Consider the following 23,913-nt stretch of genomic DNA (forward strand, 5'->3'; position numbering starts at 1 on the left):
GCTTTAAATATACATAAAGACTTGGCCTCCATAGCTGCCTATGGCAACAAATTCTACAGATTCACCACTCTCTGGCTAAAGAAACAGTTAGTAACATCATAAATTGATCTTAGTGTAGCAGATGTTATAATGAGCTCACAAATTACATATCTGGAAATCACAATGCTTTAAAGCAGGAGCTGGTTAGTTTGGGAAAACTATCACAAACAGGGATAAATGTGCCTCAACTCATAAGGAGGAAAATAAGAAACATTTTTAAAATCAAGTTTTCTTGTGAAATAAACATTTTTGCTTATTTCAGCTGTGTTTATTATTTCTGATTGGCGATTGCAAGGCAGCTTGAGTGGAACATCTGAGCAATTGACTATTCATGCTCTGTTTCTTTGTAATGTCTTGATTTGAAATTATATTAATTTGTATCATTGCATAAAACAAAATTTTCAAACATTTCTTGTGGTTCGAGCAAGCCATATGTTTTCATTATGCATGGTTCTGTTATGTAAGGAACTTGGGGGAACTGCTTGTGGTGCTGGTTTGTTCAACAATATTGAGCTTGGACAAAAGCCAACCACATTGGTGCAAGTTGTGTGTATTCATGGATGTAATGCCTCTTGTGTTGCATGAAAACCACTTAAACAGATGTTAATGTCTGTGTAGGGCACAGTGACGTTGGCTGATAATTAGATTTATTTACAGACTGTGTTTCTACCCTGTCTCCTGTGGAGACACAAAAGATTTCAGATGCCAGAATCTGGAACAACAAACAATCTGTTGGATGAGCTCAGTAAGATGAGTGGCATCCTGATGCAGGGTTTCAATCCAAGATGTTGACAATATTTTTCCTCCCAGAGATGCTGCTTGACCCGCTGAGTTCCTCCAGCAGATTGTCTATTGGTTCTGTGCACTCTCTAATGATTAGCGTATCGTGTGGGTGTGTGTGCGTGTGCATCTGTAGATCTGTAGTCAAATCTGATAATGATTTTGAAAATCCAGGCTGTGTCCAAGAGCATATATTCTTTGAGTAACTGTTGGGAAACACAGAAGTCAGCTTGTTAATGCATGTATTACAACAATGCACATTACCATTGGAGTAGAATCAAGTAAAGAATGCCACAAGTAAGAAATGACTTACTTGGAAGTTCATCTTGCCAGTACTTGTTGATTATGTTACTATGCATAGCAATGTAGCTAACTGCTGTTAAGGTGCACTTAACCTAAAAGGCTCTTGGTTAACTCGTTAAGGTTGACATAAATTTTGATGTTTTCATAGTTCCATTGAGAATTGTTGCCAAGGGTACATTTTAGATGAAATAGGTATAGAGGTGGATGGATAGTGGGACCAGCATGGTCCTGGAAATTCAGTGTGTGGATGTATAAAATATGTTGTCTGAGGTGGGCAATATCCCTCACCCCCATAAGAGCTTGCTGCTGCAGAATTCTGCCGTTCATTAAACCCAAGGCTTCATGTGCTTTGAGGTGAGATTTGCACCAGTGGTAGATGATTGGATTGCTAGTCACTTCCAGTTTGTGGGTGAGGAGGAGAGAGTTTTGGAATGGATTGGGGTGTGTTGGGATGTTATTTGGGACACTGTCAAAGCGTTAGATTGGCTCGAGGATGTTCTGGTTGACTGCTGAGTGGAGGGTAAGGTTTGCAAACATATTAGGACAACAGAATTGTAACTGAGAGAGCAGGGTCACGAGGACAAGTTGGCAGCAATGAGAAGGCCGTCATCAGAGGTAAACTTTCAAGTTATCAGATAAATTAAAATAGGCTCCCAGTACTGATGTCCACGTTCTGGTGTCTGTTTTAGCAGTTTTCTCAAGTAACGTTAAGATAGATTGTTCATGTGGCAAAGGCTCGTATCTACGTAGGTGACCTCTGTGTGTCTACACATGCATGAAATTGTAGAACTGGCAGTCAGGCTTGCACATCTGGGTGCCTCAGTGCTTTCGTGTGCCTGCAGCACTAAGCATCCCGAAAGCAAATGATAAGCATCATGACGCTTGCAGTAAGTACAAATTGTGTTCCATCATGTGTGTTCCAACAAAATTACATCACATTGTTTTGCCACACTTCTACATGAATGTTACTCTTTTTAATTCTTAGGAAAAATCTTTAATAATATGTGGGTAGACAATAAATTCGGTTCTTATAGACGTAATTTATTTTATATCGAACATTTTGAGTTCATATTTTAAATTGTAGTTTCTTTGTGCTCAGAGCACTGGGGAATTAGAAAATCCAAAGCATGAATTGTTGCAACACTGCCGCTGCCACATGGTCCGAGTTACAACAATTGAGGAAAACTTCCATCGTGCTTTTTATTTGAAAGTGCATAATTAACAATACTGTGATTTGAATTTGCCAATAATCATTTGAAGTTTGGTTCAGCATTTACCAATTGATTTATAAAGAAAGAAAATACTAGAATTACTTCGATGAAAGAAGAATTAAATTTTCAGTTTGATGATCTCTCATCTTGATTCATTTTACCCATTTTGTGTCTGTAGTATCTTGATTCTGCATTAATCCTTTATTATTAAGGGCTTATAATGGCATTTCTGTAACCATTGCCCAGTTGTGTTGTGTAAAAAGAATATCAAATGGGCCAAGAAAATGTAGTTACATCAACTGGAAAAAGAAGACAAATGATGCTTTCCTTTTCTTGAAATATTATCTCTAAGAAAAATACTTTTTTCTCTTTTCAAGTATTATCATTATATCTTCTTGTTTCCTTGTAGTTCAGCTCAATGGCATTGAGAAGAGACAGTCCTCTCCCTTATGTGACAGACGCAGGCAGCTGGTACCCCCAGATCTAATCAAACATGGAGGTCCGGAGTACAGTGATATTGTAGGAGAGAGAGTAGATCCCAACACTCCACTGGAGAAGCAAGTGTAAGTCATTGTTTTGTTCTTCCATGTTACAAACAGACCATTGCTCACTCCACACTATTGTGTTCTTCGTAAGGAATAAATCAATGCACTAAATGTTGAGTAAAATAGAATTCACACCAGTGCTTGCATTAGTAACATTAGATACAAATTATTTTTGGATATATTTATAATACCGGGGTTGTGTTTCTGATTTTGTTATTTTAGTAAATAAGTAGTTATACGAGGGGTGATTGATAAGTTCTTGGCCTAGGTAGAAGGAGTCAATTTTAGAAAACCTAGCACATTTATGTTTCAACATAGTCCCCTCCTACATTTACATACTTAGTCCAGCGGTCGTGGAGCATACGGATCTTAGACCTCCAGAAAGTGTCCACAGCAGGGGTGATTGATAAGTTTGTGGCATAAGGTAGAAGGAGATGAGTTATTAACTTCAAACTTCCTGTATTATCACTGAAAGAGTTGACCGACATGTGCATGTAACGAGAGCTGTATAACTTAGCCCCTTCTACCTTGGGCCACAAACTTATCAATCGCCCCTGCTGTGGACACTTTCTGGAGGTCCAAGATCCGTATGCTCCATGACCGCTGGACTAAGTGTGTAAATGTAGGAGGGGACTGTGTTGAAAAATAAATGTGCTAAGTTTTCTAAAATTGACTCCTCCTACCTTAGGCCACAAACATATCAATCACCCTTCGTAGTTTTAAAAATTGACTGAAGGCTATTTTCAGCTTCAGGTCTGTAATTCACTTCATTCTGAATTCCTAAGCTATGTCCTGCAGTCATTCTGAGTTGAGGAAAGCAGAGATGAAATTTGTTATTTTTTTCCTCAGTAGGTTTTCAGTGGAGTTTGCAGACAACACGTCTGAGGGAAAGTAACAGATCCTTTTTTTGAAGGAATCTCAATATTTTTTTCTCTTGTTCTCTCGGACACATTCAAGAGAAGAACACGTTAGTGTATAATATGTTTGGCTGCTTGTGTTGCAATGTTTATTCCATAAACCTGAAGTTATGACTATTGGCATAAACCTGTTGGTTTGTTATGTAGCTCTTGTTTATATCATCTTCATATCCATTGGCTCACATAGAGCACTCTGCAGCCAGAATAACTAGTTGGCACTCATGGTCAGCAGATGAAATTTCTTTTGATTTGGTCTTAATGTGAATCATGACAGTTAGATTTCTAGGTATATCTAGGGAATTTGCCTTCAAGTGCCTGGCAGTATTATCTATTGCTATACCAGCTAATTAATTTTTGATCTGGAGTGACCGTTTTAGATGCAATAATGCATATGTTTACACCATAAATAAAACTCTTATTTCAATAATCCCAACATTTATTCTTAATGGTAGTTCGATTTCAGTTTTGGAAAAAGTGCATGATCAAATAAAATGGTCACCGTCACTTCAAAAATCTCGATCTGAGTCCATAAAACTACATGAAAATAAATCTGGACTAAAGTAATACAGAATGACCTTCCTTTAAGTTCTTGGTGGTTCTGCATAGCTGTTTCATGTTTATTAATATAACAACAAACTGTAAGTCTAATTTCAAAACTCGTATTTTTTCATGTTGCTGGTGTTTGCATTTATATTCACACCAGTGTGATTATTTGGAGACACTGTAATGCCGCTAAGCAATACTGAGCCATAGGTTGTATGAACACGTACAATTCAGAGCAGATTATTCCTACCCCTAATGCCTGTGCCTTGATTATTCAGTAAAGTCCTGAATAATCTCTCGCTCAGCCTGTCTACCCAACTTGTGTAACCATTAACGCCCTGCCTCTAAATGTATGTTAGTATCACTTTGATTTTCGTAACTTGTTTAGATTCAACAGGCTAAAAATAGATCAGTGCATCTGTTCATGGTGCTTGAGTGCACCTCAGTGCCATTTTATTGCCACGTCTCTTGAATGCAGTTGATCTGGTTTGAGTTCATATGTAGACCAACTCTGGGTGAAGGAATTTCTCCATCTCTTTATTCCCTGGCTCCATTCTCCTCATTCAGGGAAAATGTCTTTCTTACATCTAACCTGTCAATCCCTTCAAGAATTTGTTCAAATCTTCTAAACCATCCCAGTATATTCCATCTCTTTTCACACAGCAAACTTGCCATCTCTAGAACCAGTCTGATGGATCTTCACTGTTCTGTAAGGAGGATATAGTTCTATACAATATACCAGGTGTGATCTCTATACAGTTATAATACAAATTGCTTTTTCAAATTGTTCTCTAATAAGGCTAACATTACATTTGCCCTCTCAGTTACTTGCAGTACCTGCACATGCATGTTGTGTTGGACTTTACTATGTACAAGCACACTTAGGTTTGCTTGAGCATCAATGCTATCAGGTCTATCATCATTAAAAACCTAACAACTTAAAGAGGCAAAAGCAGGAATAAGCCAATTCACCCCTGGCTTCCTTTAATTCTTTCAGTATTCAATATTTTGCTTTGGTAGAGAATTCTCTATTGTTAGGTTGAGAATTGCAAAGATTCACTCCCCTCTGAGTGAAGAAATTTATTCTCAGTACTGAATGGCAATCCCTTTTAGAGCAATGCAGTACAGATTATGATTTTATAGTCTTGTATAGGCCATTCCACTCAGCCAGTTTGAGATTGTGTACACCAGTTCTATGTGGTCCAGCCAAAGAATATAATCATTACATTTACCCTACCAAGCCCTGAAAGAATTACTGATATATTAATGAGATCACCTCTTATTCTAAATTCAAAGAATTTAGACTTGTCTGCTTATTTTCTCCTTGTACAGCCATCCCCCTCTGCTGCCCTCGCAGTGTGTGTGCACAAAGCTAAGCAGGGAGTTGAACACCTTCTCAAAAATCACTGTAGCCAGAAACTTTGTTCAGGTTTTTAATGAGAAAACGTGAAATTGCAGCAAGTTAAGTAAAGCACATATTGGATTCAATACAGAATTGTAACGTGCCTGAATATACTAATATGATTGATTATTCTCAGGATTGATATCAAGCAAGGTAATACACACGTGCAATGTTCTGTAGCTGTACTGTGGACTGGAGTGAACTCATGGCACAACATTAGCTTAATAGAGATGAAGGATAGACATAATACTTCCTTCTAAGTACATCTATTAAATGTTTACCAATACTAAGAAAGCATAAGACTCACGGGTACTACTGCTTCAAGGTCAAATAAAGAGTGGATGGAGATGAATGTCTTTTTACTGTGTGTGCTTTATGTAAAAAAAATCCAAATTAACCCACATAGGAAATGATGTTTAATAAAAAAGCTTATGAACAGAAAGTGACGTTTGTACAAACCGAACTGCATACAAAATGAATAGTGCCTCTAGAGTCAGAGCACTCTCCATCTCAGGAATATGTGTGAAACTTCTTTCACCTGAACCAAATGTGCATCATTCCTTAGAGTGGGGGCTTGAGGCTTCATCAAGAAGAGGCATGGGCAAAGGTGAAGTTTCTGTCAAGTTTATCTTTCTGTCTGAATTAGTATCTAAATAGAGTAGTAAGAATAGATGCCAAGTTAGCTGTGTGCTTCTCAGGCAAGATCTGGAAGACAGCCAGTCTCCCTAATTGCTATGTATGTGAGAAGGGTATCTTGGTGCAGCTCCTTATAGACTGTGTTAGGGAACTGGAGCTGGATGACCTTTGGCTCATTTGGGAGTATGAAAAGGTTTTAGATGGGAGCAACAGGGAGGTAGTCACACTTAAGCTGCAGGAGGTAGGTAATGGGGAGATAATCAGGAGAGGGAAAGGCAATGTTGAGTACCCCTGTGGCTATTCACCTCAATATCGAGTCTATCGCTTTGAATGCTATTGAGGGGGACAGCCTACGAGGGCAATGCTGCAGCCACTAGGTTCTGATTCTCAAAAGGCAAGGAGAAGAAGAGAACAGTGATGATGAGGGATCAGATGTTAATCAGAAAATTTTGTGGATGTGAAAGAGGCTCCTGGATGGTAAGTTGCCTCCAGGTAAAAAGGTCAGGGACGTCACAGATTGGGCCCACAGCGTCATTAAAATGGTTAGGGTGAGCAGCCAGAATCATGGTATATTCTGGTACCAATAGCACAGGTAGGAAAAGGAATGAGGTCTTGAAGAGAGAATATAGGGAGCTAGGTAGGAAACAGAAAAGCAGGACCTCAAGGGTAGTAGTCTCTGGATGCTGCCTGTGCTGTGCTGCAATGAGAGAAGTATAACCCCAAAGCCGGGAGCAGCTGGAGTGGGCCCATAGTCTCAGTCGCAGTCCATTACACAGAGGCAAATCTCCACAGAGCTCACAGACACTTAGACCAGATGACAAAACAGCTTCAACCTCAGCACCGTGGAGAGCAGAGTAAAATGTTGCCAAGCAGAACTGCTTGATCCTCACCTCTGGTCCCAACACCTTACCCTTTCAGTCCATTTGGCCTGGAGTTTAAATTGTCCAAGCACCAGGTCATCCCCTGAACTTGGGTCCAGGTCCCACCACAGTGATATGCTCTAGGCCCCTTGCGGCCCGAACTCGACCTTTCCAAATTGGCGCTACACTTGGATGGATCAAACCTCGCTCCCGGTTTAGGTGAAGAGGCTCCGCTTCAGCTTTTCTTTACACTGCATGCTCCAACTATGTCTCCAATTCCAACTCCGGCTCAATCTTCTCCTGGATCGTGCCTCAACCTCAATCCAGCTCTGTCTTGCACCTGCACACTTCGACCCTCGGATCAGCCACCCCTTCCCTCACCTCTTTATTGTTTGTGGTGATCATTTACCACAATTTCCCATATTAAAAGGTGTTATTGATAGAGCATTTAGTCAAATTCCTTGCCTTGAGTACCACCAGTAAGCTGGTGCCCATGTTCAGTAGCGGCATCTTAAACTGGATTGTATTCCTGGCACAATAAGTAGACAGGCCACCGAGAGAAACGACCATGCTGGATCTGGTCAAGTGACTGATCTTTCAGTGGGCGATCGTTTTGGAGATGGCACCCACAACTCCTTGGCTTTTACCATAGCCTTGGATGGGGATCATAGGAGGTGTTATGGGAAAGTTTTTTTGACAGAGGATGATATATGATGCTATTGGGTAGGACCTTGGAAGAGTAATTAGGGAACAGATGTACTTAGAGAAATGCCAAAATGAAAATTTGATGTTGTTTAGGAAGTACTTGCATGGGGTTTTGGATAATTTTGTCCCATTGAGGCAGGAGAAGGATGATAGAGAATATCCAGTGAAGAGGATTCTTAAGAGCATTCTTAAGATTTATGAAGCAAGGATCAGGCAGTTCTCTGGAGAGTTGAAAAGTATCTAGGAGGAGCTTAAAAAAGCACTGAGGAGAGCTGGAAGGGGGCATGAGAAGTTTTTGGCAAGTAGGATTATGAAAACCCCATGCTGTTCTACACATATGTGAAGAACAGGAGAATGCCCGGAGTGAGGGTAGGATTAATAAAGAATAAAAGAGGAAACATGCCTGGGTTTGGAGGAGATAGGGGGTGTCCTTAATGAAAACTTTGCTTCGGTCTTCACCAGTGAGAGGGACCTTGATGCTTGTGAGGGTAGTGTAAAACAGGCTGATACGCTGGAACATGTTGATGTTAAGAAAATGGATCTGATGAAACTTTTGAAAGCATTAGGGTAGATGTGCCTGGGCTGAATGGGATGCACCTTAGGTCACCACAGGAGTTGTGGGAAGAGATCGCTGCACCTTTGGCGATGATCTTTGCATCTCCTCTGACCATAGGGTTAATACCAGAGACTGGAGGATGGCAAATGTTATGCCTCTGTATAGTTAATAGGAATAGTCTTGGAATTTATAGGCCAGCAAGACTCATGTCAGTGGTGAGCAAAATGTTGGAGACAGGATTTACCAGCATTTAGGGAATGAATAGGGATAGTCAGTGTGGGTTTGTGAGGTATAGGTCATGCCTCACGAGCATGAGTGAATTATTTGAGGAAGTGACAAAATAAAATGAAAGTAAAGCAGTGGATATAATGTATGTTGATTTTAGTAAAGTGTTTGACAAAGCCCAAACACTTTAGGCTCGATCAGGAGACATGGCATCCAGTGACACTTGGCTCCATGAATTCAGAAATGGTTTGCTGATAGAACACAGATAATTGTGGTAGATGGGGCTTTGGTGCTGCAATGTTCCACGGGGGTATTTTGGGATCTTTGCTCTGTGACTTGGATGAGATGGTGGAAGGGTAGGTTAAAATGGGACATTGATAGGATGCAAAGCTGGGCTGAGAAGTGGCAGATGCAGGTAAGTACGAAATGATGCACTTTGGAAGGTGGAATTTGAAAGCAGAGAATAGGGTTAATGGCAGGATTCTTATCAGTGTGGAGGAATAGATGGTTCCTGGGATCCACTTAGATAAATCAGCCAAAGGTGCCCTGCAAGTTGATGGTGTGGTTAAGAAGATGTATAGAGTTTTGGCCTTCATCAGTTGGGGGATTGAGTTCAAGAGCTGCAAGGTGATGTTGCAGCTGGAAACCCTGGAAACTTTCCAAGGTGCGAATCCATGGTCTATCAAGACTAACGAAGGCCTACTCACACAAAGTGGTTGTTATTCTATAAGTTTATTGAGTATGCCCAGAAGAAAGTGAATCTCAGGGTTGTATATGGTACTTTGATAATAACATTTACTTTCAACTTTGAACTTTATATATTGGAGTATTTCAAATTTTCATTCCTTCACCATTTTCTACATGTACCAAGTCCCAAAGCTCTGAAATGTTCTAAGTCTGTGCAGCACTCTACTTTGCCACTATTTAAAAGATGCTTCTGACCTAGCTTTTTTTTTGCTTAATATCTCTACACATAGTTATATACCTTCACCTCTAAAGTGTTGTGGAATTTTTATTATAATTATAGGTGTCAAATAAATAGAAGTTATTGCTAATGAGACAAATTTCCAATATTCCTGAACAATCAAATATTTCATGGCCCATAATTGTTGACTTTTAAGAAGATGTTCATTCCAAATAGCTTGTCTGTATTCAGTATTGTGATATTTGCTTTTCTTTTGTAGGTGGTATCATGGAGCCATTAGCCGAACAGATGCAGAAAACCTTTTACGACTTTGTAAAGAGTGTAGCTATCTAATCCGAAATAGTCAAAGCAGCAAAAATGATTACTCACTTTCACTAAAGTAAGTGACACCTCCTTAAATAATTGATTATAATTCATTAATGAACTGAAACACAGTGTAACTACATGCAGCGTTTGGCTTATAATTCACTGTGCCAAGACATTGGTATTTGATCATTACAGAAAGTTGAATTACTTCGCACAGACCTCTGTATTGAACATATGTATCAATGTATTTGTTTTGCAAGCTTGCTTTTGAGTTGTAGATGCCTCTTTATTTATCTACATATTACCAGATGTGTGCTTCCAGTGCACAAACATTCTGGTGTAATAGTTTTAGCAGCAATCATTGTTCAATTACCTGTTGTAAACAGCTAGCCACCATTGATTACTGACAAAATGTTGCTTTAATGGAAGCAACTCGTGTCCATTTTGTTAGTAACTGAAATGTCATTTCTATTGGGAGACTTCTAAGTATTTACATTAAGGCATGTTTGTGTTAGTTGCTTACTTCAACACAGATCGGCATGTATATCATAACTATTGCGTGATTTAGTGCAAAAACACTGAGATTGAAGTAATGGCCAGTGAACAGATTCTTATAGACTTCCCAAGCTGCTATTAGTGTGCATTGCAATATACACATCAGGGTACTATGGAACTGCACCTTCTCACATCAGCACCAAAGAATGGAAGGTACTGTAGGTGTGGTTTGTGCATATCACCTGTCACTCCATTGACGGCCTGTCCTGAGGATGTATTACAATTTTCTCAGCCTTATACCAGCTATGACTGGTCTATCTGTTTGGGTGATATAGGTTTTTTTTTACTGTATTGAATTAGTATTAACAGTTTGCTTGTTGGTTAGACTTTAGTGAACTTTGGCATAGGCTGCCTGAAGCTATCAGACTAGTCCATCATTTGTGCAGTCTAGGCCACTGTCATACCTGACCTCATTTTGCGGAATGTCAGTAGAGGCAAGGCCTTAGTCTAGAGGCCTCATGGCTACTGAAGGTTAATGTTGACCTGGTACTGACAATCAGAATGCTCATGCTATATCTGATAATTGGATCCCTATATTTCTGAATGTTCGAATGTCTTTATAAGCTTTAGTAATGTAATTTAAAATTCTTATGGTATTGAAATCTCCTCATGGACTTTTCTCACCCTTTGGTCTTTGCATTACATTCCAAGCTGCTTGTGTGCCCCAGATTTCCTTTGGCTTACCATTGGTAACTGTGAGCACAGAGGTTTAGAGCAACAAGCGATCAACTGTTCCTCCAGCAGTCTGTTGCACCAGAATCCACCACCTGCAGCCTCTTGTGGCACCAGAAGTATATATTTTCCTAATAAAATATCAAATTGGAAGAAGGCTGAGGAATTTGGGGAGAAAGAAGGAAGGAGAGGAGTGGTGAGACTATGTAGGGAGGCTAGTGTCCTGAGGTTGTCCACCCTTTGCTCTCCACCTTTCCCTGGGGATTCTAGCGTGAGGTGAAACCACCAGATCTGATGCTCCTTGGTGCTAGAACTAGGGGCCAGCCATCATATCAAGCTGAGCCCCAGCTTGTAGTTCTGACCACCTACCCTCCACCCTCATTGCCACATTAGCTTGTTAGACCAATTCTGTTTAAACAGAAGCAATAGCATGGACATCCATTACAGGGGTGGGGGAAACCAGTGTGTTTATTTTCATTCCTAGTATTTTTCATGTGCATGACTAATGTATTCATTTATGTTTGTTTATTGCATACTGCAATGCAGACTATTTAATACATCTTGTATCCTCACAATAACATAATTTAGAAATCAAATTTTCTGTCATTTTTTTAAAATACATTTACTATTTTAATCTCTTTAAAAATTCTATTTATTTCAGAGGCCTGAGTTTCAGGTTGCCTTTGCAGAAGTTAATAAAAGCTTTCAGTTGAGTTTGCATACTCTGACATCTGCAGCTAGCAGAATATTCCAGCTAGCATACTGCACATCAAAAGTGATTGAAGTGTAGTCTTGTTATCTTGTAGAGATTTTGGAATATTTTTGCCATCTCTAGTGTTTTGAAGACTACTTGTCAGAGCTTTTATTTAACAGTAAGCTGTCAATTAATTTAATGTGTTCATGGCAGACAGTTGAACAGCAGCATACGGTGAAAATGTCACTGGTTAAGGACAAAGTGAAGAAATTGCTCATAGACAATTGATTGCTGGAGGCACTTCACAATTAAAATTTTCCTCTTCTGAATTAATGGCCCAGATTCTGAACAGAGATATCAACATAATTACTGGGTGTCCTTCTGTTACTAACAGTAATTTCAGGAATCCATATGAGCACAAAGTCCAAAAACTGCTGTTAATTCTTCGCACCAGTTTACGTTTTTGGATTTATTGTCCAGTGGCATAATGCAAAGTTGCTCGAGTTACCCAGTGCTTAAACTAGAAAATCATTCTGTATGATCTCCATTCTTTAGTTTGGAGAGGAGTGAATGCATTGGACAAAAATAAATATTTTAGTTAGATTACATTTTTAATTGAACTAATTTGTTTATGCTTTTTCAATTGTGCTTCTATTTGAGTATATTCAAGCATTTTATTTTCCTACAATTGGTCATCTTTGTTTTACTAGTTTGAATACTTTTTAATGGTTTTGGAATGTTTTTGAATGGCTCTAAATGTCAGAGGCACGGGCCATGGCTTATCTAGCTATCATTTTATTTTGGCATTTTAACTCCTTAGTGTGGGATGCTGGGCACGTTCCATAGCTTTATAATTAGACAGAACAAAGAAACTGCTGCTTAATTGCCACACTACAGTTGTGCCTTATGGTTGTTCCATTTCTTTGAGAAAAACAAATAAAACTGAGGTGCGGAATCTGAAACAAAAGTAGAAATGCTGGAAAATTGCTTTTTAAGATCTTACAGCATTTTCTACTTTGGTTCTTTGTTTCACTTATTCCCACTCCCGTCTCACCCTCTCGACTTCATCTTCTGCTGCCTAAATTAACTTGTTTTTACTCTCCATCCCAATTCTGTTGAGGGGTGCAGGGCCTGAACTATTTTGCTTTCTACAAGTGCTGCCTGACCTGCGGGGTGCTTCAAGCCCTTACTGTTTTTATTTTCATTCATAGGGATTTGTTCTAGTTCTCTCCTTCTCCATTGTCCTCTGCAATTAGAGCATTTATTAAAATGCTGGGCCAGGACTGCTCCCTGTGGCAGAATGCTTTTCAAATTCAGTTATGTAGCTCGATTCATCTGCCAGAGTCTTTGGTAACTCAGCAGCTTGGTGATGAATTTAATAAGAGCTTGCAGCCACGAGCTTGGGATAGTTTACATCCTTTCTACAGAAACAGTATCAAAATCAGAGAAAAGTCAATGAATTCTGCAGCTACTTTTAATTTGCGTTGAAAATCTGACATTCACACAGCTTGTCAGCACCTGTCACAACAGTTATGACCACTTCTAAAGCTAGCTTGTTCTTTTGAGATCAAGCTTTAGCATGATCTTTTGCAGGAAGAGCTGTAGTAGGACCTGAGGAATGATTTGACCAGCAGCCTTGAGTCTCTTGACTATTTCACTTATTTAAGAAGTTCTGTGGCCTTAGATTCCTTTCATACTTGGTTCTTTGCCAGTAACATACATTAGTGAGGAATTCTGCCAATCATTTGTGTCCCACAGCCCTAATTTCTTTATAAACTCTGGGAAATGGCTCATATAGGCCTGCTGCCTTTTGAGCTTTTGTATCCACAAAGATTTATTGACTTCCTGTAATGGATATGGAACTTAGAAAGAAGATGATAAAGAGATCTGTGCTATCGAAGTTCTTTGTGTGAGGCAGAGAAAAAAATTATAGTCCAGTTAGTCTGACCTTAGTGGTTGGGAAGATGTGGGAGTTGATTGTTAAGGATATGGTTTCAGAGTACTTAAAGGCTTATGATAAAATAGGCTGAAGACAGCATAGTTTCAGTAAGGGAAAATCTTACATGACAAATCTGCTTGAATTTGAAATAACAAGCAGATAGACAAAGGAGAATCGGTGGCTTTTGTGTACTTGGATTTTCAGAAGGCCTTTGACAAGGTGCCATTCATGAGGCCACTTAACAAGTTAAGACCCCATGGTATTGCAGGAATAAGGGGAGCCTTTTCTGACTGGCTGCCGGTGACTAGTAGTGTTTCACAGGGGTCTGTGCTGGGACCACTTCTTTTACATTATATGTCATTGAGTGAGGGAATTGATGGTTTTGTTGCCAAGGTTGTGGACAATACGAAGATAGGTGAGGGGGGTGGCAGATAGTGCTGAGGATGTCATCCACAGCACAGGAACCCTCTGGAAACTCAGGCTCAGGTTGAAGACATGGTGAAGTACTCCACATAGCTGAGGGGGGGGCACAGGCTTTGAGCACCCTGGGGCTGACACCATCCAGGCCTGCAGCCTTGCTTGGGTGGAGACGTTTCAGCTGTCTTCTCAGCTGTGAAGCCCACCGTGATGGTTTCACGTGGGGGAGGGGTGTAGTCATGAGAGCAGGGTCGGGGGGGGCTGTGAGGAGGGGAGAGTGGAGCATGTGTTGGTTGGGGGCCAACAACAGATGAATCATGTGAGGGATGGGCAGTGTCAAATCTGTTGAAGAACAGGTTAAATTTGTTGGCCCTGTCCACACTGCCTTCAGCTCCTCTGTTGCTAGTTTGCTGGAACCCAGTGATGGTCCTCATCCCTCTCCAAACCTCTCTCATGTTGTTCTACTGGAGTTTCCACTCAAGCTTCCTCCTATACCTGTCTTTAGCCTCCCTGATCTTGGCTTTCAGGTCCCTCTGTGTTGTCCTCAGCTCCTCCCTATTTCCATCTCTAAATGCCCTCTTTTTAGCTTTCAGGATGTCCTTTGTTACCCATGGCTAATTATTTGAATAACAAAGGACAGTTCTTGCCGGAACATTGCAGTCCACACGGAAGTTGATGTAACCAGTGATGCACTCTGTGAGCCCATCAATGTCCTCTTCACGTGGCTCACAGAGGGCCTGCCAGAAGTTTCACAAACATGATTCTGGAATCAAAAGGCTCTGGCCTGTATTCACTGGAATTCAGAAGAATTGGGGGGCGGGGGGGGTGGGGAATCTCATTGACACCTATCAAACATTGAGAGATTTTGATAGAGTGGGTATGGAGAGATATTTCCTCTGGTGGGGAAGTCTAGGACCAGAGGGGACAGCCTCAGAATAGAGGGTTGTCCATTTAGAATGGAATTGAAGAATTTCATTAGCCAGAGAGTGGTGAATTTGCAGAATGGAGTCAACCTAACAACATAATTAAAATTGCTGGGTAAACTGCCTAGAATATAGCAATGGTTCTGTGGAGAACCTTTCAGCTACCTTCCCAGTTTGACCACATTCATTTCCCACCATTCACACCTAGTATTCTGCGAGATTGGGATAGATTTCTGCCGCTCATTAATATTGGTTTAAAGATAAACCCAAGACGGAAAGAGCTGCTTGAGGTCTACTTTAAGGCACCTAAATCATCCTCCACTATAGAAGGTCACATGACAGACTTGGGTCATTTGGCCCATCGAGTCTACAACACCATTCCATCATGGCTGATGTATTATCCCTCGCAACACTATTCTCCTGCCTTCTCTCTGCAACCTTTGACACCCTTACTAATCAAGAACCTATCAACCTCCACTTTACCTAATGACTTGGTCTCCACAGCAGTCTGTGGCAGTGAATTGCACAGGTTCACCACCCTCTGGCTAAAGAAATTCCTCCTTATCTCTGTCCTAAAAGGATGTTTTTCAATTCTGAGGCTGTGCCCTCTGGGCCTGGATTCACCCAATATAGGGAACAGAAGCACAACTTTGAGTCAGCTTGCTGCAGTCACTTAGAAAGCAGTACATTATAGAGTACAGGTAAAGAAGATGGACATAAGTCTTGTATGCACAAGACTGATTCAGATTTTGTTTTGCTTATTTTCGTATACACCAGAGTGCAATGAAATTCCTTGCTTGCATGAAGCTCCCAAAGTATACAATTTACATGGTAATAATAAATGCACCAATTTATATAGTGACAAGAGCAAAACAACTGCAACATGCAAAGTACAATGGTGCAAAGATTAAGAGTTCAGTCTGAAATCATGCAAAAGAAAATTTTAACTGTCAGTAATGAAATAACTGAGCATGGTAGAATGAAGAGACAAGATTGTGGCAGTACCACTGGAAAAGGGGATATGCTGGTGAAGTTGGATGTGTAGGAACTTGAAGTTGTTGAACATCTCTACAGAAACCGTGCCGAGGACAGTGTTGTGTTCATCCCCTTAGGTTAACAATAAGCTCTATTGCCTTGCTGATATCAAAGGCTATTTTGTTGCTCTAAAACATTGACACAAGGTTACATAGAAACATCGAAAACATACAGCACAATACAGGCCCTTCGACCGACAAAGCTGTGCTGAACATGTCCCTACCTTAGAAATTACCTAGGCTTTACCCATAGCCCTCTACTTTTCTAAGCTTCATGTAGCCATCCAGGAGTCTCTTAAAAAACCCTATCGTTTCTGCCTCCACCATCGCTGCCGGCAGCCCATTCCATGCACTCACCACTCTCTGTGTAAGAAAAAACACTTACCCTTGACATCTCCTCTGTACCTACTTCCAAGCATCTTAAAACTGTGCCCTCTTGTACTAGCCATTTCAGCCCTGGGGAAAAGCCTCTGACTATCCACACAATCAGTGCCTCTCATTATCTTGTACACCTCTATCAGGTCACCACTCATCCTCCATCGCTCCAATGAGAAAAGGCCGAGTTCACTCAACCTATTCTCATAAGGCATGCTCCCCAATCCAGGCAACATCCTTGTAAATCTCCTCTGCACCCTTTCTATGGTTTCCACATCCTTCCTGTAGTGAGGTGACCAGAATTGAGCAAGTGGGATCTGACCAGGGTCCTCTATAGCTGCAACATTACCTCTCGGCTCTTAAACTCAATCCCACAGAGTCAACCTGTGTAGCAGTTTTGAGTGTCCTGTGGACTTGGACCCCAAGATCCCTCTGATCCTCCACACTTCCAAGAGTCCTACCATTAATGCTATATTATGCCATCATATTTGACCTACCAAAATGAACCACCTCACATTTATCTGGGTTGAACTTCATCTGCCACTTCTCAACCCAGTTTTACATCCTACAAATGTCCCGCTGTAACCTCTGACAGCCCTCCATGCTATCCACAACAGCCCCAACCTTTGTGTCATCAGCAAGTTTATTAACCCCTCCCTCCACTTCCTCATCCAGGTCATTTATAAAAATCACAAAGAGTAGGGGTCCTAGAACAGGTTTGTGAGCTCTTTCCTCTACTCTGTCTCCTTGTTGTTGAACTGGTGTATAACAATGGTGTATCCAGCATATTAAAAAAAATGACTTGTCACTATCTATGGCCATATAGTCTTAGATATACAAGGAACAGATTAAGGGACTGAGCAAACAACTCTAGCGAGCACTAGTGTAGAGGGTCAAGGTGGAAGAAATATTGGGATTAATTTTAACTGACTGAGCTCTGCCTTTAACAGTCATTTTGCTGTTTTGGTTTATAGTGAAGCTGCTGTTATATACAACAAGAGACAGCTGTTGTTTTTACATGTTTTTTGAAATGTAGTAGAAACAATCCTGGTGCTTGGAAATGCACAAGAAGCGCAAGCATTGCATTGACCTTTATATACTGTCAGTGATTACGTACAGTTTGGACCTCAGCGAGTGATAGTCCAATTTGTTTGGAAATTATTCAAGCTTTCTACATAAAGTCTTTAATTTCTAGTGGGTGTATTTTATTACTCTGAGTACACCCAGAGGCTACCTTCATCATCGCTGGAGACTTTAATAGAGCCAACCAATTGGTCTCCATGCTACAGGACTGATTTCATGGCATCAACTGGAATGTCTTTTGTGATGAGGATGTCTCCGAGTTCACGGATGGGGTCACGAGCTTCATCCAGAAGTGCATTGAGGATGTTGTCCCCCAAAAATCAGTCAGGGTCCACCCAAACCAGAAACCCTGGATCAACAGTTCCGTGCAAGCAACACTTAACAAGTGAGACAGAGCTTTCACCACCAGTAACCACCAGGAATTCAAGAAATGCAGCTACAATCTCAGATACAACTGTCCACCAACAACACATGCAGCTTATGGCAAGGTCTGCACACCATCACAGACTTCAAAGCTAAGCGCAGTGGTGCTGCCAATATCATTGCCTCTCTCCCAGATGAGCTAAATCTATTTTGCACTAGGTTCGATGTAGTGAACACTGAGCCTCTGAGGAGAGCTGCCGAAGTGACTTGCACCTTGGTCACCTCTGAGGCTGAAGTTCGCGGGTGTTTCCAACGAGTGTACAGGATCAGACGGCATCCCAGGGCGGGTACTTGGGATGTGCATGGCACAACTGGCAGGCGTGTTTATTGACATTTTTAACCTCTCCCAGCGTAAAGTGCCCTCCTGCTCCAAAACATCCACCATTGTCCCTGTACCTGAAAAGACTAAGGTAACTTGTCTGAATGACTGGTGTCCTGTTGCATTCACCTCAATAATAAGCAAATGTTTACAGAGGCTGGTCAAGGACTACATCTGCAGCACACTGCATCCCCTACAATTCTCCTACCAATACAACCAATTGACAGATGACGCAATAGCCTCAGCTCTACACATCTGGAGAATAAGGATGCTTATGTGAGAATGCTGTTCTTGGACTACAGTTCAGCATTCAACACTATAATTCCCTCCAGGCTCAACAAGAAGCTCAGAGACCTCAGCCTTCACACTATCTTGTGCAGCTGGATCCTGGACTTGCTGTCAGATCGCCGGCAAGTAGTAAAAGTGGGCTCCCTCACCTCTGTCCCTCAACAAAGTGGCCCTCAGGGCTGTGTCCTAAGCCCCCTACTTTACTCTGTGTATACCCATGACTGTGTCGTCATCCACAGCTCCAATCTGCTAATTAAACTTGCTGACAATACTACATTGATTGACCTAATCTCAAATAATAATGAGGCAGCCGACAGAGAGGAAGTCTCTCAGTGGTGTCAAGACGACAACCTCTCTCTCAAATGTCGCAAAAGCAAAGGAGCTGGTTGTGGACAAAGGAGGAATGGAGACAGGCTAACCCCTAATGACATCAATGGATCTGGGATTGAGAGGGTGGGCAGCTTTAAGTTCCTTGGCATCCACATCACCGAGGATCTCACGTGGTCTGTACATGCCAACTGTGTGGTGGACAAAGCATGACAGTGCCTCTTTCACCTCAGATGGTTAGAGAAGTGTGGCATGAATCCCCAAATCCTAAGGACTTTCTACAGGGGCCCAATCCTGACTGGCTGCATCACTGCCTGGTATGAGAACTGTACTTCTCTCAATCTCAGGACTCTTTTTTTATAAATTTTTTTTAATGAGTTTTCAAATAGGTTACAGAAAGAAAAAAAAATCAACCCTTCCCCCCTCCCCCCCTAACATATCCCTATAGAAAAAAAAGAGAAGAAAAAAGAAAGAAAGAAAGAATGCCTGGATATTGGAAGATCCCCACATGCTCCATGGAGTTCATAATAGCTTTAATATGTATATTTATTTCTTTCCCCAGATAACCAATGATTTTATCTTCGGAGCACCTATATATTTAATCCTATCTTTTGTAAATAAGGGCGCCAAATTTTCAGAAATATTTCATACTTATCTCAAATTATAAGTAATTTTTTCAAGTGGAATGCAGCTAAAAATTTCATTCTTTCAACGATCTATACTTAAGTATCAATCCAATTTCCAAGTAACTGCAATAGCCTTTTTGGCTACTGCCAATGCAATTTTTATGAATTCTTTCTGATATTTACTCAATTTGGATTTTGATTTTATCCCTTCAATATCGCCTAGTAAAAATAATGTTGGATTATGTGGAAGTTGTATTCCAATAATTTGTTCCAGTAAAACTCTTAAATTTGTCCAAAAAGGCTGAATTTTAAAACAAGACCAAGTAGAGTGTAAAAAAAATACGAATTTCTTGATTACATTGGAAGCATTGATCAGATAAATTTGGGTTTAATTTATTTATTTTTTGTGGTGTAATATATAATTGATGTAAAAAATTATATTGCACTAGTCTTAGCCGGACATTTGTTGTATTTGTCATACTGTCAAGACATAGTCTTGACCAATTTGTTTCTTCAATTTTAATATTCAAATCTGTTTCCCATTTTTGTCTTGACTTATGAATTCCCTGTTTAATTGCCTGCTTTTGAATCAAATTATACATATAAGAAATAATTTTTTAAATTTTTCCTTTTTGAATTAAAATTTCTATTTCATTAGGTTTCGGCAATAACATTGTTTGACCCAATTTATCTCTGAAATAAGCCCTTAATTGGAAATAACAAAAAAGAGTGTTGTTTGATATTTTATATTTATTCTTTAATTGATCAAATGACATTAATATTCCTCCTTCAAAACAATCTTCTATATATCTAATCCCTTTTTGAAACCAGTTGTATAAAAGTTGGTTATCCATTGTAAAAGGAATAAGTTTATTTTGAATTAAAGGCCTCTTTGCTAATAAAGATTTCTTTATCTCATCATTTATCTTATTCCATAAATCAATCAAAAGTTTTAATATAAGAGATTCTTTCTTTTCCTGTATCCATTTGGATTCCCACTTATATATAAAATCTTTTATTTTTATAAGAAAATCTTATATTTTCTCCTATTTTATCTAGTTCTATTCTAATCCATGCCAGTTTATCTTCATCAAAAAAAGATGCAATAAATCTAAGTTGATTTGCTTTATAATAATTTTTAAAGTTTGGAAGTTGTAACCCTCCTAGGTCAAATTTCCATGTCAATTTTTCCAACGATATTCTTGACATCTTACCTTTCCAAAGGAACTTCCTCACACATTTATTTAACTCTTGAAAAAACTTCTGCGGTAATTGTATTGGTGGTGTTTGGAATAAATATTGTCATCTAGGGAATACATTCATTTTTACAGCATTTACTCTGCCTACTAATGTTATTGGTAACATCATCCATTTATCAAGATCTTCTTGAATTTTTTTCAATAATGGTAAATAATTTAATTTATATGTTATTTCTATCATTATCAACTCTTATGCCTAAATATTTTATACCATTTATCAGCCATCTAAATTGAGTTATTAATTGACATTGACTATAATCTCCTTTAGTAAGGGGTAGAATTTCACGTTTATCCCAATCTATTTTGTTGCCTGATATTTTCCCATATTCTTCCAATCTAGAAGATAATTTACGCAGCGAATACAATGGGTTTGTTAAATAGAGCAAAACATCATCAGCAAATAAACTAATCTTATATTCCTCCTGGTTAACTCTGAAACTCATAATATCTGGGTCTGTTCTAATTAATTCAGCTAATAATCTCTGGACTCTGTAAAGAGTAGTACGGACAGCCCAGCGCATCTGTAGGTGTGAACTTCCCATTATTTAGGACATTTACAGAGACAGGTTTGTAAAAAGGGCATGAAGGATCATTGGGGACCTGAGTCACCCCAACCACAAACTGTTCCAGCTGCTACCATCTGGGAAACGATACTGTAGCTTTAAAGCCAGGACCAACAGGCTCCAGGACAGCTTCTTCCACCAGGCCATCAGACTGATTCACACTGATACAGTTGTATTCCTATGGTCTATTGACCGTCCTGTTGTATGTGCTATGTATTACAAATTACTATAAATTGCACATTTAGATGGAGATGTAACCTAAAGATTTTTATTCCTCATGCATGTGAAGGATGTAAGAAATAAAGTCAATTCAATTCAATTCAATCCTCTACCAAAGGAGAGGAGAAAATCTCTGCTTCTGCTGAGAGCCACCATGAAATTCTTTGGATGGTTAAGCATGACATATTTTGGCTACCACTGCATGAAATAATTGGGAGACTTGGAAGTTCAGAAGCAGAGAGGTTATCATGCCTCAGGTAGGTGGTTGAATCATTACTGAGGCTGGAGGTATCTGTTACCATCCCCTTTGATAATGTTGCTTTCCTAGCACAGTTTTCCCTCAATGAAATGCACATAGGAGTATTGCTCACAGAAATCATTAGAATGATACTCCTACCCATAGACTCTCTCACCTCCCTCTTTCAACTTCTCTTAGCAGCGCTCTCTCCTGTTCATAGTTACACAGGCAACCCAGAGACACCATAAATAAAGCTTCTGATTTTGGTGAACATGCCACCCATTATCTCAGCTTTCACTTCAAATTTCAAACAGAACTTCAAAACACTTACGGTGTCTCTTTCAAAATAAACTCAGTTTCAGTTCAGCCTATCATCCTGAACCTCATAAATCTGCAAGTAATTGAGGTTATCTTTTTAATTATATTACCGGACAGAGTCATCCAGATATGTAAGCTTGATTTCCACACAATCTTTGTCACTGCATTATGGCCCTATTTGGCAAACAGTATATCAGTGTTGCATGTAGATTGACAGTAACATCTGCCAAATATGCATATTTGTAGCATGCACATACAGTACAATTGAAACTCCAACCAGCTGTGGACCCACAATGCCCAAAGAAAGCTGTATTACCATATCTAATTCTTAGGTGGATGTTTATATTTCTCGGCCAAATAAATCACTTCAAGTGTGTAATTATTTTTATCGACATCTGCAACCGCATTCTAAATCCCGAGAATCGTCTTGGAAGATTAGTCAAAAAATCATGCTATGAATAGTAATCTAGCTGTAGCAAAGAGCATTTTCAAAGGACAGAATTCTTAATTATACACTGGCCTGATTATCTTGAGAGATAAATCGTCCAGATTTCCCACTATAGTTTACAGATGCCACATGATCTGCCGAGTATTTCTGCCACTTTCTGCGTATGTTTCAGTAATCTTGTGGAGTCTAGTTCTACTGCTGTATACTTCAGTAGTAATAGTTGTTGGGACTTGCCCCACGACTGGCTCGAACCCAAGCTAGTCAGTAAGAATGGGTTGGCCTGACTTTAAAATTTTGATCTGTACCCATTATGTTTGTAAATATAATATTGTATGGTGTACCATTGGCCTTATAAGCATTGCTGATGGATTATTAACAGATGATGGCATCACCTTTGCTCTGACTAGAAATTAATAACGCACTCATCTCGTACTGCTGTAAGCTATTGCTTCAGGGTCTTCATCTGTGACTTTGAATGGTTTGTGACCACTGTCCAGTTTCAGTGTGACTAATGTTCAACCTCATTACAAATCTGACCTTGAGCATATTTTGCAGTTCAGAGGCTAGTTTTCATTAACGTCGTTGTTCATTGATATTCTTGATAGTATTTATTTAGCATTTCATGATTACAGTTTATTTCCAAAATTCAGCAATATTGTGAAATTTTCTATTCTTTGTATCAGTTTAGATTGTGTAGTATATTTTAGTTATTCAATTACTGGTTTGACAATGTTTAATTAAATCTTACAGACATTTCTTTTATAATCCTATTCCTGCCTTTTTGCTATATCCTTGCAAACTTTCTCTGTCATTAAATCTGTTCCCCATGCTAAAATGATTTACCCTCTTTTCTTTATGTGTTTATTGCATTAAATTTATGCGCTCTGTGAATTGTTCTGGATTTTTCTGGGAGAGTTTTTTTTTACCAGATTCCAAATGAAAGCCTATATGAAATCATACGAAGTATGATTTACCTTTCCTTCTTAGATTTGAAATTATTCATCTATACCTTCTAATGCAGGCGGGGTTTACTTTTACAGGGAGAAAGCCAAAGAGTGACATTTACTGACAATCTAATTCATGACAAGTTGACAACGATGTAAAATTTTCAACCAAAGGCCGAATAGTGCCTGTCAAAATCCTTTATTTCCCCCAGAGGTTTGTTTTATTCACATTTTTTCCTACTGTTCCTTGTGCCTAAATTATGCTGACCTTAACGACTGAAGGACCACTAAATTAG

The 23,913-nt window shown here is 39.6% G+C and overlaps 1 protein-coding gene across 1 annotated transcript in view; it reads left to right on the forward strand.

Moving 5' to 3' along the window:
* The window catches only part of LOC132396761 (SH2 domain-containing adapter protein F-like), a 116,769-nt gene that overhangs the window by 85,481 nt on the left and 7,375 nt on the right, over positions 1 to 23,913 (forward strand). The window contains exons 4-5 of the mRNA XM_059974629.1: positions 2,743 to 2,896; positions 9,907 to 10,026. Coding sequence (XP_059830612.1) covers positions 2,743 to 2,896; positions 9,907 to 10,026 — 274 coding nt within the window. The remainder of the gene's footprint in view (positions 1 to 2,742; positions 2,897 to 9,906; positions 10,027 to 23,913) is intronic.

The sequence above is a fragment of the Hypanus sabinus genome, chromosome 7, assembly GCF_030144855.1.
Source record: "Hypanus sabinus isolate sHypSab1 chromosome 7, sHypSab1.hap1, whole genome shotgun sequence".
Lineage (NCBI taxonomy): Eukaryota > Metazoa > Chordata > Chondrichthyes > Myliobatiformes > Dasyatidae > Hypanus > Hypanus sabinus.